Source organism: Monodelphis domestica, chromosome 3 (assembly GCF_027887165.1).
Source record: "Monodelphis domestica isolate mMonDom1 chromosome 3, mMonDom1.pri, whole genome shotgun sequence".
Classification (NCBI taxonomy): Eukaryota; Metazoa; Chordata; class Mammalia; order Didelphimorphia; family Didelphidae; genus Monodelphis; species Monodelphis domestica.
Window position 1 is genome coordinate 38,944,143 of NC_077229.1, and position 15,160 is coordinate 38,959,302.

The window sequence follows — 15,160 nt, forward strand, 5'->3', positions numbered from 1 at the left end:
TAAGCCCCCAATTGGGAAATGTTCTCCCTCACAGGATTTCCAGTGAAGATCCTCTAAATGCCTGCCTCCACTTCCCTCGGATGTTGAATGCAATGAGGGGTGAGACTCACCCAGTTAGACCAGCTCAGTTGAGGGCAAGTAAGAAGAGGCAAGTCAAAAGGAAGAAAAGGTAGACACTAACACATATAGGTGATTGTAGTCGAGGAATACCTCCTCTTTTTTTTATTTGTATTTGCCTAAGATAAAGTTGTGGACTTACTTATCTTTGCTTCAGACAAAGATAGGGATTGACACCTTCGCCCATCTTGGGACCAAGGATGGAATGTAAACAAGAAGGCTGTGGGATAAAATTTATGAAGGGCTAATTGCGATTAGGTGGGCGCCTATCCCCTCATCTGTCTCCTTCCCCTTTTTTTGTATTTGCATTAACGGAAGAATGTAGGCTGACCTTCACCTTGACTATCCCTTGATCAAGATTAGAGTTTTCTGGAATGTAGAGTTGTACATTCCTGTAGGTTTTTTGTCTAAGTAGTCTTTGCCTATAAAAGTTCTGTGTGAAGCAAATAAAATTGGCACTATTTCTCTCTTTTCATATAGTGTCCACCTCTTCTTTTGTTACTCTTCATTTTTCGTTACCCCAAACAGGATGTCACAGGACTGGCCGACCCTGTGGATGAGTCTTGTAAGCCTTAGAGTCTTACAAATGGCTGCCCGGACAGGGACTTTCATTTGTAACCCCGATTCCTTTGCTGGTCAAAGGATGACGAAGAGTTAACAGCTTTTGCCCCGAGACTGCAGCTTGGATGGGCAGAAGAATTGAACAGAGAGAGTGCAGTATTTGTGGGCCTCCTCTGTTCCCCAACTTTTTCTCTCTTTCGCTTTTTAGTTTAAACTGTCCCCTGTTAGGGACCTCCTTCCCCCCATTCTTTTCTTTTCTTGGAACCCTTCCTTCGGTTCTCTTTGGAGAACCCCCGACGCTGTGTGCTGGTCATGCAGTTTCAATGCTACGGAGATCCCCTTGGTGGTGAGCATACGAGATACTCTAAGGGTGAGAGGGAAATTATATTTTTTCTTTAGAATGGATCCTAAAACACTGATTTTTTTTCTCAAAGCATGCTTGTCGCAATGTTGTGTGTTTCTGTTTTTTGTTGTCTTTGTCAAAGTCTCATCTCTATGTATTCTTGAATTGGACACTCACAAAAAGAAAGAGTATAAAATGGGATAGTTGCAAGATTGAACTTGTCTGTCAAAAATCCTCAGCAGAGGACAAAAGCAAATACCTGTTCAATGATGTTTTCCTCTTTCTTCCTTTGGATGGGCCCCCAAAGGAGCGAAAAAGAGAAAAATTCAGAGCAGAAAAAGGGAGATTTTTACTCCACAATTAGAGGCTATTTTTCACTTAAGATTAATCCTATGGTTTGATGTATGCAATTTGGGAGAATTGTTAATGATTTTGATATGATCTAAATTTAATTTCATGTAACTATTTGTCAGTTAAATGTGAAATATTAATCAGATTTTATTGAGCACAACAAAACTCCTGGTTAGAAGTTTGTTTTATTAAATATTGCTATACATAATGGTTTCAGTGAATTTGAGAATTGTCTAAATGTGGCTGATAGCCAGACTGACACAGAGAGGGAATATTTTATTTTATAAGGACAAAAAATTGCACTGGCTACTTTATATATGTAAAAGTCACCATGTTGTTGAGAAGAACTTATTCTAGAAATTAAATTTGGGATTTTTTCAAATCAGATTTATTTTAATGCATGTGCTGTCAGGAATAGTAACAAGAAATCATATGACACACAAGAAGTTTAAGTAATTAATCTGTTCATGGAATTTTATAATACTAGTATTAAGAATTTGGTATTTTGCAAGAGAGAATTTCTAAATGATGTTTTTGATCAAGGTTATATGAATTGTTTTTAAATGTGAAAAATGCATAGGAAGGAATTTGTAATCTAGAGATGAACATGTATGTATTCAGATACCAAATGCTGGAAATTAGTGATACTGAGTGAATACAGAATATGTATGCATTTGTATTATGAAGAGAATTAAGTTTTCCACCTAAATAGGTTAAGGGTATATGATATACAAACTGCATGTCCTTAACAAGACAAATTTAACCAGCCCTGAAATCAAGAGGGCTTGTCATGAAGATTGAATACAATTCCATATAGTGCCTTTCCTCTACTTACAATAATGGTAAAGAGGGGAAGCCAGAAGAAATAATGAAGTAGTCCCAATAAGAGAAAATAATTAATGAAGTAGATAAAGGAGATTTATCCCTTCCTAAGTTTTTTTAGGAAACAGACCCAGCCCCCTCCCCCTCAGGAGGTCAAACAGTTTTGGCAGGCTGGAAAAAAAAAAGACTCTAATTAGCTGAAGGATAAGAATTAGGAAGGTCAGGTAACAAAAGGAACTTCAGGAATATCAAAGAGGTCCGGCTGGAATGCCAGGTAACATATAGCTAACTAGGGATGTGATTAAGTAACCGTGAAAGTAACCAGCCTCTGAGGACAAACCTAAGGATCTCTGACCTCACATAACTATGTTTGTGATCAAACTATGTTTGACTGTCAAATAAGAATCTTTATGTGAAGGGAAATAACTTTATATCTTATAACCTATCTATATAAGTTTATAATTGAATTTGGAGGTGTCTGGATTCGTTTTATGAAGTGCTCCACTGCAATAAGAGTAATGAATAGAGATACTAACTGATATTCTTAAATTCTAGTATGAATTAGATATAATTGTAATAATGTTGATGGAATTTAATCAGGAATATAGCAATATTTTAGGCTAAACGAAAACTAAACTGTAGGTTTTATTCTACTTTAGACAGGTTTTGAGGAGTGCATGTAAATGCTTTGTGCTTCAGTTTGGTTACACTGAAACATTGCTAAAGGACTTAATCAAAGTTATTTGGGAGTTGTGGAGTTTAAACTAAAATCCACTGAGAGTAAATTATTATGAAAGAGGTTTGATAAATTCAATATTATAGTAAGCTCACTTGTTAAAGAAGGATGGGACAAGGCTGTTAAGTAATAAATCTAAATTGAGCCAAGGAGCCTTAGGATCAATTGCTCAGAAGCTATTAACCCCTTCCTTGCACACAGGAAGGAGAAAGACGTTCCACACTAATACTTATGAACTGCAATAGGGATCTCAAAGAGTTAACAACCTCTGTGTGATAGAACTTAAGATAAGTGTATTTTAATTGTAGATTCAGAGGTTTTAAGACACTCAAACAAACAAACTTTGCCAGGCCTGGTCTGACCAAGTAGCTTGTTTGAAGCTGTGAATTTTAGTGCAAACATTCCATGTCCAGACTGATAAGATTATTCAGCCAACAAGATGTAGCTTCAGCCCTTCATTCTGTAAGACTACACTTTCCTGCTCTGTACATCGTCCATTATATGGATGATATTCTTATCATGGCTGAAGATGAATCTCAAATAAGCAAGTGCTATCGATAGTCAATTGGAAATTACCTTGCAAAAATACCATTTAGCTATTACTCAAGAAAAGATTCACAAAACAAGTCCCGTACTCTATCTAGGGGCTCAGTTATAGGCAACATCTGTTATGTCTCAAAAATACAATTAAGAAAGGACTGCTTTAATGATTATCAGAAATTGTTAGGTGATATCAATTGTGTCAGGCAATATTCATTTCTTACTACAACTGAATTACAACCTTTATTCAAAATACTGGAAGGGAGCTCTGACTTGAATTCCCCTGGAACTTTGACACCGGAGGCCTCTCTTGCTTTAGAGATAGTAGAAGATAACCATTATCAGCCTCAATTAGCTGTGAAAGTGACTATTTTTGCAACTTTAATGTTACCAACAGGTGCCTTAACTGAGAAACAAAGAGTCATTGAATGGTTACATCTAAAAAGCAAAATGGGAAAGGCTTTACAGAGTTATGACTGTCTTATGGCTCAATTAATATGGAAAGGCATAGAACATGTGGTCTCAGGTTTAGGATAGTATCCTCATGAAGTCCAGGTACCCATTGCTAAAGATATACTACAGAAATATTTAGTCCTTACTATTAGTGTACCCCATTGCTATTACCACCTACACTCCACAAGGCTTATTTTCTTTTTTGTCACAACATCCTATTTTTTTCCCTAATATTCTAAGAGATTGTCCGGTATCAGGACCTAATGTTTGTGTTGATGCAAATGCTAATTACAAGACAGGAGTATACAAGAAAGGTAGTTCACCTGTCATTTTTACCACTCCTTATTCTTCTACCCAACAAAATGAATTAACAGCTGTTTGACTAGCTTTTTGGTTATTTCAGAAACCTTTACTCTAAATAAAAAGTGTCCTAATTGTGTTCCAAACCACCCCCCCCCCCCAATGCATATTGCTGTGAATCCCAGAGGCTTAAATAGTACAAATGGATGTGACCCATGAACCGTCCTTTGGGCCACTTAAATATATCCATGTCACTGTGGATACTTATTCAGGATTTTTATGGGCTTCCTGCTTGATGGGAGAAAGAACTTCTCATGTTATTACTTTTGAGATGGCTGGTCCCCCCAGAACATTTAAAACAGATAATGAACCTGCTTATACTTCCAAACAATTTTTTCTTTTTTGCCACACTTGGGCTATTCACCTCACAGGTATCAGATCTTAAAAAACATTTCTTTTAAAACAAAAAGGGGGAGACAGCATCCCACATTGATGATTGGCAATAGCTATATATACTATAAATAATTTGATCTTTACTTCCAATAATATATCCAGAGCTGAAAAATTTTTCTCTGCATTTTCTTATGAACAAAATTCAGGCACCACTCCTGTGCTCCCTGCCCCAGAACAAAAACTTGGCATGTGGAAAGATGATAATCAAACTTGGCAAGAGGCAAGGACCACCCAGTGGTCCTGCAAGGCCGAGGTTCTGTTTGTGTCTCCACAGGTAAAGACAGAGTATGGCTCCCTCCCCGCTGAGTTCGAGAAATTGACTATAAAGAGAAGGACAAGGAGAGGACACAGGAAGCCTCACGAGGAGACTCGACAAAGTCTCCATAAGATACTGACTCTTCTGCTTCTATTCCAGACTTTAAGTGCAGCTACTGGAGTAAAGAGATGGTCTTTGGGGAACAACCATCTTGGGTAGAATATGTCAGCATGGGACACACTTTACCAGAAGTCATCTTATATACAAAAACTAACTGATATTCCTGGCATTTACCATTTTGAGAGATAAGCTAAGGACAACAATCAGGCCAACAATTGTGTTTGTGCCTTTCAATTGGATTGGACTAGTTGAGGCACACCCAGTGTGCCTCGCAGGAGACTATCCTGCATGCCTGCCCCTCAGATCTCTGCAGGTGCATTATTATGGTCATCCTGACCTGTCAGACTCTTTCTGGATAGGACCTTATCGTGTAGATAAAAGGGAAAAATATGAAGATTATGGCCAACTGCAATATCTAGGTTGGCTAGGGGAATCTTGTGATAGTATTTGGGGACAAGAAAGACCTATTTGTCCATATGTGATGGAATATGAACAAAGAGACACTGTTAATATGTTTCTGCCCTTGATGTCATGTAGATTTAAAGGGGCATCATGTATTCATTGGAAAAATATGATTTGGATGTATTGGCATAACAACACAAGGTGTATTGGAAAGAAATTGGATTCTTATAAATTTCATGATTGTTTTATAGGATACAGCTCACCTTTGTGGGTGATGCCCCCAGAGCTAATTGGTTACATTTTGCTAATTTCACACAGATTTTGACTGATTATGGAAAGATAGCCCTAGCATTGGATAAAGTAAATATGTCTCATTATGTTAATGTTACTTATAATGGAATAGTCCAAAATCCAGTAACTAGAAGTGTTACATTAGGCATTCAAGGTAAACACTCAGGGGGGTGGTATCACTCACCAGCAGATAGAGCAATGGAAAAATTGTCTCAATTAATTAGCCCTAGGAAGAGAAGATGTATTTCTTGCTTAGTTTTAGGAATTGTAGCTCTTATAGCCGCTATAACAGCCACAACTGTCAGTAGTGTTTCACTAGCACAAAGTGTAGCTAATGTAAGGACCCTGGAACATGATGCAGAATATTTACATGGGCTAGCACGGAATGTAACCCAGGTTTTACACTTGCAGCAGGATATTAATACAAGGGTTTTTTATGCTTTACAACAAATATCTAAAGATGTATTGTTATTAACCAATCAAGTAGAAATTTTAGCTATCAAGGGTAAATTAAGGTGTGATTATCGCTATTCAGCCTTTTGCCTTCTTCCTGCTAAAGCTAACATGTCTGATGCATTCGAAAAAATTAAAGTGATTTACAAGGTTTTTGGTTAAAGAGTAACATCTCAGAGGACATCCAACAATTGAACCACATCATTGATGAGATGGATAACTCTTTAGCTGAGGACCTTCGCCCCGAACATATCGCTGATTCGTTATATAATTGGATCAAGTCAGGCCAAAGTTGGCTCTCTCCTTTGGCCCAAATGAGTATAACCATATTAACCTTCATATTGTTCATAGTTATCTTAGCAGTCCTTCTTCCCTGTCTGTTCCAAATCCTTTTGTCCAGCTTGGGAAAAATTGGCCGAATCTTGGCTCTCCACAGAAGTCTTTTGCAGAACAAATAGGGGGAATTGTAGTCGAGGAATACCTCCTCTTTTCTTTATTTGTATTTGCCTAAGATAAAGTTGTGGACTTACTTATCTTTGCTTCAGACAAAGATAGGGATTGACACCTTCGCCCATCTTGGGACCAAGGATGGAATGTAAACAAGAAGGCTGCGGGATAAAATTTATGAAGGGCTAATTGCGATTAGGTGGGCGCCTATCCCCTCATCTGTCTCCTTCACCTTTGTTTGTATTTGCATTAACGGAAGAATGTAGGCTGACCTTCACCTTGACTATCCCTTGATCAAGATTAGAGTTTTCTGGAATGTAGAGTTGTACATTCCTGTAGGTTTTTTGTCTAAGTAGTCTTTGCCTATAAAAGTTCTGTGTGAAGCAAATAAAATTGGCACTATTTCTCTCTTTTCATATAGTGTCCACCTCTTCTTTTGTTACTCTTCATTTTTCGTTACCCCAAACAGGATGTCACAGGACTGGCCGACCCTGTGGATGAGTCTTGTAAGCCTTAGAGTCTTACAGGTGATGTTTGTGGTCCTTGAAGGGTGTGAGTGTGAGCACAAGAGGGTTCATTTCTAGTTTAACAAATTATTTTAAAGTCTCCTTTTTTAACATGATGATTCATCTGATTGATAACCTGTGACATGATTTCCAATCTAAGATCTCAGGCTCAAAAGAAATCATTATTTTATCTTTTGACATCAGCTTGGCAGGAAGTGTCCACTGAAGGGCACTTGAGACATCTCTTGCTTAGGAACTTTGTTATTCATTTTTACAGTTGAAAGAAAGGCACATTGGACATGTACAATTCTGGTGAAACAGTGATCAGAGAACAGGCAACATTCTATTTTTTATTTATATGAACCCTTACCTTCTATCTTGGAGTCAATACTGTGTATTGCCCCAAGGCAGAAGAGTGGTAAGGGCTAGGCAATGGGAGTCAAGTGACTTGCCCAGGGTCACACAGCTGGGATGTTTCTGAGGCCAGATTAGAACCTAGAACCTCCCATCTCTAGGCCTGGCCCTCAATCCACTAAACTACCCAGCTGTCCCCAACAGGCAACATTCTAAAGAGAACAACAGAAATTGGAACGATCTTTGAAGTCTAAAACCTGAAGTAAAAGTTAGGAAGAACCGGACTTCTGTACACTGAACCCTGCAAGAGATTGGCTCAGCTCCTTCTCCTGCTCTCTATAGTAGATGTGGGGGATGAGGTAGGATATTTTCTCTTCTTTTCCATATGACTTTTTGATTGTGTTCTAATGCGTGATCTCCTGATTGGGAAATGGGTGAAAAATTAGCAGGCAAAAGAATGAGAAGATTCAGAAAAAGAGGCAATATTTAAGGAGATGTTAAAGGACCTGACTTTTGTCCAGGAGAGAATCAAATCCCTCAGTTAACCCTTAACAGTGTTCAAAAAGTCTCTCCTTGGGGGGCAGCTGGGTAATTCAGTTAATTGAGAGCCAGGCCTAGAGGTGGGAGGTCCTAGGTTCAAATCTGGCCTCAGAAACTTCCCAGCTAAGTGACCCTGGGCAAGTCATTTACCCCACCACTGTTTTGCCTTGGAACCAATACACATTAATGATTCTAAGAAGGAAAATAAGGGTTTAAAAAAATCTCTGATTAGAGTGAACTCATGACCCAACTTGACCGCTCTACCCCAGTCCTTTAAGTGTTTGTCTCAGACAAGCTATTTTCTAGTCAAAGAGAGGCTGGTGTGAGAGGCAGGAGAAAGAAAAATCATATATTCCATGGGAGAGTCTTCCCTTTGGAGCCCATGGAACTCTAGAAGAGAAAAATGGCAGAATTTTCCCAGAGTCTGTCTTAAATTGAATAGTGGACAATCCCAGAGGCAACCTCCCTGGACTACTGAAATAAAGGTATAACAATACAATTATGATTTCACATGTAGAAATGAGTATAGTGGTCCCTATTGCAATCCATGTATCCAAAGGAATCCCATGAGGAGCGAGGTAGCACAGTGGACAGAGTGCCAGGCCAGGAGGCAGGAGTAAAAGCATTCAAATGTGGCCTCAGATAATTCTAAGCTGTGTGACCCTGGACAAGTCACAACCCCAATGGCTTAGCCATGACTGATTTTCTGCCGTCAAAATAATACTTAGTTTCAATTCTAAGAAAGAAGATAAATTATTTTTAACCTTCACCTTTTGCCTTAGAATCAATACTGTGTATCCATTCCAAGGTAGAATAGTGATGAGGGCTAGGCCATAGGGGTTAAGTGACTTTCCCAGGGTCACCCAGCTAGGAAGTGTCTGAGACTGAATTTGAACTCAGAACCTCCCATAGGTAGGTCTGTCTCTCCATCCACTGAGCCACCCAGTTGCCCCCTCCCTTTCTTTTTTATGAATAGAAAACTCTACCTTCCATCTTAGAATCAACATCTCTGGAACAGTCTCTCACCCACTTCCCTGCTTGGTGTCTCCAGGGCGACTGAGAGGAGCTGAGCTTTCTGAGGCTGGAACCACCTACCATGGCTGAGTCTCCCACAGCTGAGCAGCTGGAATCTGTTCATGACACCACAGTGCAGACGAGTACAAATTGGAGCTTAGATCCTCGGACTGAGGCAGCTGGAGAATCTGTCTCACTCCACTGGGCAGAGATCCCCTCTCTGGTCATTGCCCTGGTCGGGCTGGTGGGGAACAGCATCGTCCTGTGGCTGCTGGGCTTCCGCACCCGGAGGAGCCCCTTCTCTGTCTACATCCTCAACCTGGCCGCGGCCGACGCCCTCTTCCTTGGCAGCTACTTTGGGCTCCGCATGTGGGTAATTGTTGGAGATTTAAACCTCGTCATCCTGGACCAGCTAGGGCGCTGCCTCCTTGGCCTGTCCTACAGGATGGGCCTGAGCCTGCTGGCGGCGATCAGCACCGAGCGCTGCCTCTCTGTGCTCTTCCCCCTCTGGTACAGATGTCACCGGCCCAAGCACATGTCTGCGGCTGTGTGCGCCATCCTATGGGCTCTGCAGGGTTTGTTTAGTGGAGTATTTGGGGCTCTTTATTTCCTTAACAAGGATGACTTAGACGATTTCTACTTCGTTTTCGACTTGGTCCAGTTCAGCTGGTTCCTCCTCCTCACCTGTGTGCTGGGCGTGTCCAGCCTGACGCTGGTGCTGAGGGTCCAGTGCAGCTCCCAGCGCAGGCGCCCTCCCAGGCTCTACCTCCTGGTGCTGCTCACAGTCCTCGTGTTCCTGCTCTGCGGCCTGCCCTTGGGGGTTTTTTATGCAGTTCAGTTTTTATATGACTTCTATATAATTCCTTTGGGGCTCACCAGGCTCCTGGCCTGTGTGAACAGCAGCGCAAACCCTTTCATTTACTTCTTCCTGGGCAGCCAATGGCGTAGAAGAGGGAGGGAGCCGCTCAGGGTGGTCCTGCAGAGGGCCCTGGGGGAGGAGCAGGTGGAGTTGGGTGGGGAGAGGGGCACATCCCACCCCAACAGTCTGGATAAATTATCCTGAGGATGAGAACAAGATGCTCAGACAAGGGATCCCATGCAATGACCCCCTTCCCCCACCCCTGCAGAAGGAAGGAGCAGCCCTCTCACCTTTCTAGGAGAGGAGACAAGATCCCTCCCCATCCCTTATGGTGGTTCTTGGGGTTTGAACTGTAAGGAACAAGCATTAATTAACTGCCTACTATATGCCAGGTGCTTTGTTAAGGGCTGCACAAATATCTCACTGAATCCTCACCATATCCCTGGTAGTGAGATAATCTCATGAACCCCACTTTATGGTTCAGGAAACTGAGTCAGACTGGGGGTTCAGGGATTTGCTCATGGTCCCAAAGCTGATGTCTGAACCTGGATTTGAACTCAGGTCTCCCTGATTCCAGGACCAATGCTGCCTGCATTCAGGCACCCCTATTGGCTGGAGGATCCAGGATTTGCTGGGAGGAGATCCAGGAATCTGGTGTCACAAATCTGCAGGAAAGTCATTCCAACAAATGCCACTGACTCTGTCTGAGAAAGTAGAGGAAGAGGAAAATCACCCTCTAAGACTCCATGTCTCCCTGCCCTGCCCTTGTTAATCATTGTGAAAGAGGGGATAGAGTTGGCATCAGATTCCTCCAGGTTCCATGGCTCATGCTCCCCCACTTTGTCTTCCTTCAGGCTTGATCCACAATGTTGGCTGGGAGGCCTCCTTCTCTCCTCTTGCCCAAACCAGAGGAGGATCTTCCTCAGCTCTATCTCCTCTCCTTCCCCTACTCTTGCTCCCTTCTCACCCCCATCACAGAAGCTGAGCTCAATATTTCCCTGTGTCTCCAGGTCAAGGTTGGGGCTCAGGACTCTCCCTGGTTCTCTATCTGCTCCTCTGAGTCTCAGTTTCTCTCCCTGTTTCTGTGTTTCTTTGACTTTGACTGCCTCTATTCCAATCTTTCACTCTTCGTGACTCAGTTCCTGATGAGTTGCCTAAATGGGGGGGTATTGTTGGGGTGTCACATGACAGATTCAATTATAAAACTTACTGAGGCCAAAACAAGGGAAAGGTGACCCATCTTACACACACATTCTCAACAGTCATATATGAAGAAAGTACAGAAAAACACGCATGAACATATCGTACAAGACAACACAAATGATTGCACACACACATATACACCAAATCATAATCTCTTGTGGAACACCCAGAGTGTACGATCCAGTTCACACTGGGATCCTCCAGGGACAAAGTCCTCACTCCCTCCTCTGGGGTTTCAGGCCCATATTCACCTCATGGAGGCAGGGCAGCCTCAGCTTCCCTAATTGTTGCTTATGTCCAGGCTTGTCATGAGCCTGACATGAAGGAAATCTAATTAAGCAGCCCCTCATTTGTATTAGCTGAAGAATCTCCTTCATGTGATACCTTCAAATGTGTGAATTATAGTCAGAACATGGACCCAGGCTGGAGTCTGTGTATGCAGTGAGATTAACAGTGAAGTCCCAGACTAGGAGCTGATTAAGAATCATGTGAGTGCCTGTATTATTCCAAAGTGTGTGACTGTGCATTATAATATTCTTTATATTAAACGGATTCATAGAAGAAGGTCTCTGAGACCAAGAAGTTCCTTTCAGCATCAAGAGTCATTGAGGAAGGGAGTGGGATGGAGAAATCCTGGCATCCAATTTTCCTCAGTCATGACACTGTAAAGCTCTACTATTGACTGTCTGTTTCCTTGCCTCCTCCCATAGTAGGTGATGTCATCAACACTTTGACAGACATAACCAAGCCCTCAAAAAGAGAAACCTACTGGGATTGGGCAAGGGACACTTCCCACCCCAAGGCTCTGGATAAATTATCCTGAGGATAAGAACAAGATGCTCAGACAAGGGAGCCCATTAAATGACCCCCCCCTTCCACCACTGCAGGAGAGGGCAGAAGTCCCCCTCTCACCTTTCTAGGAGAGGAGACAAGATCCTTCCCCATCCCTTATGGTGATTCTTTGGGTTTGAACTGTAATGAACAAACATTTATTAACTGCCTACTATATGCCAGGTGCTTTGCTAAGGCTTTTCATATATATCATTGAATCCTTAACATATCCCTGGGAAATAGGTACTCTCATGGTTCCCAATTTATACTTCAGGAGACGGAGGCAGATTGGGGATTCAGGGATTTCCTCATGGTCCCAAATCTGGTGTCTGAAACTGGATTTGAACTCAGGTCTTCTTGACTCCAGAACCAGTGCTGCCTGCATTCAGGCACCCCTAGTGACTGGAGGCTGCAGGATTTGCTGGGAGGAGGTCCAGGAATCTGGTGTCACAAATCTACAGGAGACCTATTCCAAAGAATGCCACTGACACTGTCTGGGAAAGTAGAGGCAGAAGAAAATCATCCTCTGAGGCCGTATGTGTCCCTGCCCTGCCCTTGTTAATCATTGTGAAAGAGATGATAGATTTGGGGATCAGACTCCTCCAGGTTTCATGCGTCATGCTCCCCCATTTTCTCATCCCTCAGTCTTGATCCACAACATTGCCTGGGCGGCCTCCTTCTCTCCTCTTGCCCAAACCAGAGGAGAATCTTCCTCAGCTCTGTCTCTTCTCTTTCCCCTACTATTGATCCCTTCTCACTCCCATGACAGAAGCTGAGCTCAATATTTCCCTGCCTCTCCAGGTCAATTCAGGACTCTCTCTGGTTCTGTCTGTTTCTCTAGGGCATGTTTCTGTGTTTCTTTGTCTCTGACTGCCTCTATTCCAATCTTTCACTCAAGACTCAATTCCTGATGAGGTCCCTATATAAGGGGGGGCGGATTGTAGGGGTGTCACATGATAGATTGAGTTATATGACTTATTGAGGCCAAAAAAAAAGGAAAGGGTGACCCATCTCACACACACATTCTCAACACACATATATGAACACAGCACAGAAAAACACACGAACATATCAAACAAGATAATACGTATAATAAGCACACACCCACACATGGGCACCAAATCATAATCTCTCCTGGAACACCCAGAGTGTACAAACCATTTCACACTGGAATCCTCCAGGGACAATGACCTCACTCTCTTCTCTGGGGTTTCAGGACCATATTCACCACATGGAGGCAGGGCAGCCTCAGTTTCTCTCATCATAGCTTATGTCCTGGCATGTCATGAGCATTATATGAAGGGAATCTAATTAAGTCAGCATCTCATTTGTATTAAGAATCCCATTCATTTGAGACCTTCAAATGGGTGAATTATAGTCAGAACATGGACCCAGGCAGGAGTCTGTGTATGCAGTGAGATTAAGAGTGAAATACCAGACTAGGAGCTGATTAAGAATCATGTATGTGATTATATTATTCTGAAATGTGTCACTTTGCATTATAATATTTTTATGTTAAAATTATTCATAGAAGGTCTCATATACCAAGAAGATCAGAAAAGTTTTTAGAGCCCAGAAAGGTCTAGAAAGGTATTGAGAGCATCAAGAATGTCTCAGACATGAGGTTTGGAGCTGTCCTATTAGGATAAATATATCTATGGCAAATAATAGTAATGGGGAAATAGGTTTTGATCAATGATGCAGGTAAAACCCAGTGGAACTGCTTATTGACGTCACAAGGAGGGAAGGGAAAGAATATGAATCATGTCACCATGGAAAATTATTCTAAATTAATTAAATTTAAATTTAAAAAGAACAGATATGAAAATATAAAAGAGTGTGTATTTTACAACATGGGATCTGTAGACCTCTGACTTGATTGCCTTGCCCACCAAATAATGTCAAACTTAGCTCAATGAGTGCTTTCCTCCATCTTTCAATTTCAGCATCAAGAGTCATTGAGGAAGGGAGTGGGATGGAGAAATCCTGGCACCCAACTTTCCTCAGTCATGACACTGTAAAGCTCTACTATTGACTGTCTGTTTCTTGGCTCCTCCCATAGTAGGTGACGTGATCAACACTTTGATAGATATAAGAAAACCCTCCACAAGAAAAATCTACATGATAGGAGATCCTTCCCCAAATTGAGGAAGCAAGGCATTTATGTAATTCCAACTATTCTGTCTGTATTCAGATGCCATCAAATCTTTTTCTGGAGCCTGAGGGTATTTTTCATCAGGAGACTCTTAAATCACTGTATTGGTAAGAATAGATATTACAGTAATTATCACAGTTGTTCATCATAGGATATAGTGGTTATTGTTTATAGCTTTCTCTTGGTACTGCTCACACCACTTTCTTCCCTCTTATCTTTTATTTCTTCTTCCTTTTGTCAGAAAAGACCATGATGGGTGAAGAAATATTAATTTTTTTTCATTTGGACCAAAATACATTTAAATAAGAAAGATTGAAAGCAAAAATCTAATTCTCAGATAAGGTTGTAACAAGGAAGTTCCTAGAAGAAGCAAAGATCTCACAAAAGCATCCCAAGGAAACGTTAAAAGGGTACTAAATGGAAACAACCAAAATCAAAGAATCAAATATTGGAGACTCAGTGGTGACATGGATTGCCTACATCCTGATAGGGAGGTAATGAATTCAAAGAGGATCTTTTTTTTTTTTTTTTTGCGAGATTAAATCCATTACAAGATTTGTTTTTATGTTTTTCTTCTTTCACAGTGGTATCCAGTGGGGACATAGAAGAAGTGGAGAGGGACATTTCCTCAATTGATTTTTTAAATTTAAAAATAGATATATTATGTGTTCCCTAGGTTGACCTGGAATCTAGAAACCCCAAAACATATATCCTAGTAAAATCTTTGACTCAGCGTTTTAGAATTAACTTGTAAGTTGGATCATCAGATCTTACTAGGCTATGTGTTTGGGGGTTTCTAGATTCCATGTCAACATCTTCTAATTCTTCCCTTTAATGGAGCCTCTTTTAGATATTACTTATACTGTAGGGAATGGAAGTGTATCTAGAAAAGAAATATAAAATCAAAAGGTGTCAAGAACATTTAATAAAATAAAATAAATTATGACCAAATGCCCGACATCATAAAACAGAATCCCTCTGATTTTCCAAAATGAAATTTGGCTCATTCTGATAAAAGAAGGAAAAGTTAATTGCTGGACAGTTCACTCATAT

At 41.1% G+C, this 15,160-nt stretch overlaps 1 protein-coding gene and 1 long non-coding RNA gene across 2 annotated transcripts; both read left to right on the plus strand.

Annotated features, from left to right (window-relative positions):
* The first annotated feature begins 293 nt into the window (after nt 1-293).
* On the plus strand, nt 294-7,061 carry LOC103103802 (uncharacterized). Its single transcript, XR_466006.3, has 2 exons — nt 294-1,048; nt 4,951-7,061. It is a non-coding gene; the product is annotated as an uncharacterized LOC103103802 (long non-coding RNA).
* Nucleotides 7,062-9,141: 2,080 nt separating this feature from the next.
* LOC100027743 (mas-related G-protein coupled receptor member D-like) lies at nt 9,142-11,613 on the plus strand. The gene has a single exon (XM_001377915.5). It carries the CDS (start codon nt 9,142-9,144, stop codon nt 10,120-10,122), a length of 981 nt encoding a protein of 326 aa, XP_001377952.2. The 3' UTR covers nt 10,123-11,613.
* Nucleotides 11,614-15,160: the final 3,547 nt, after the last annotated feature.

Bases quoted from the DNA above. Each gene is read 5' to 3' on its own strand.
- LOC100027743 (XM_001377915.5), top strand. From the start codon at position 9,142: ATGGCTGAGTCTCCCACAGCTGAGCAGCTGGAATCTGTTCATGACACC.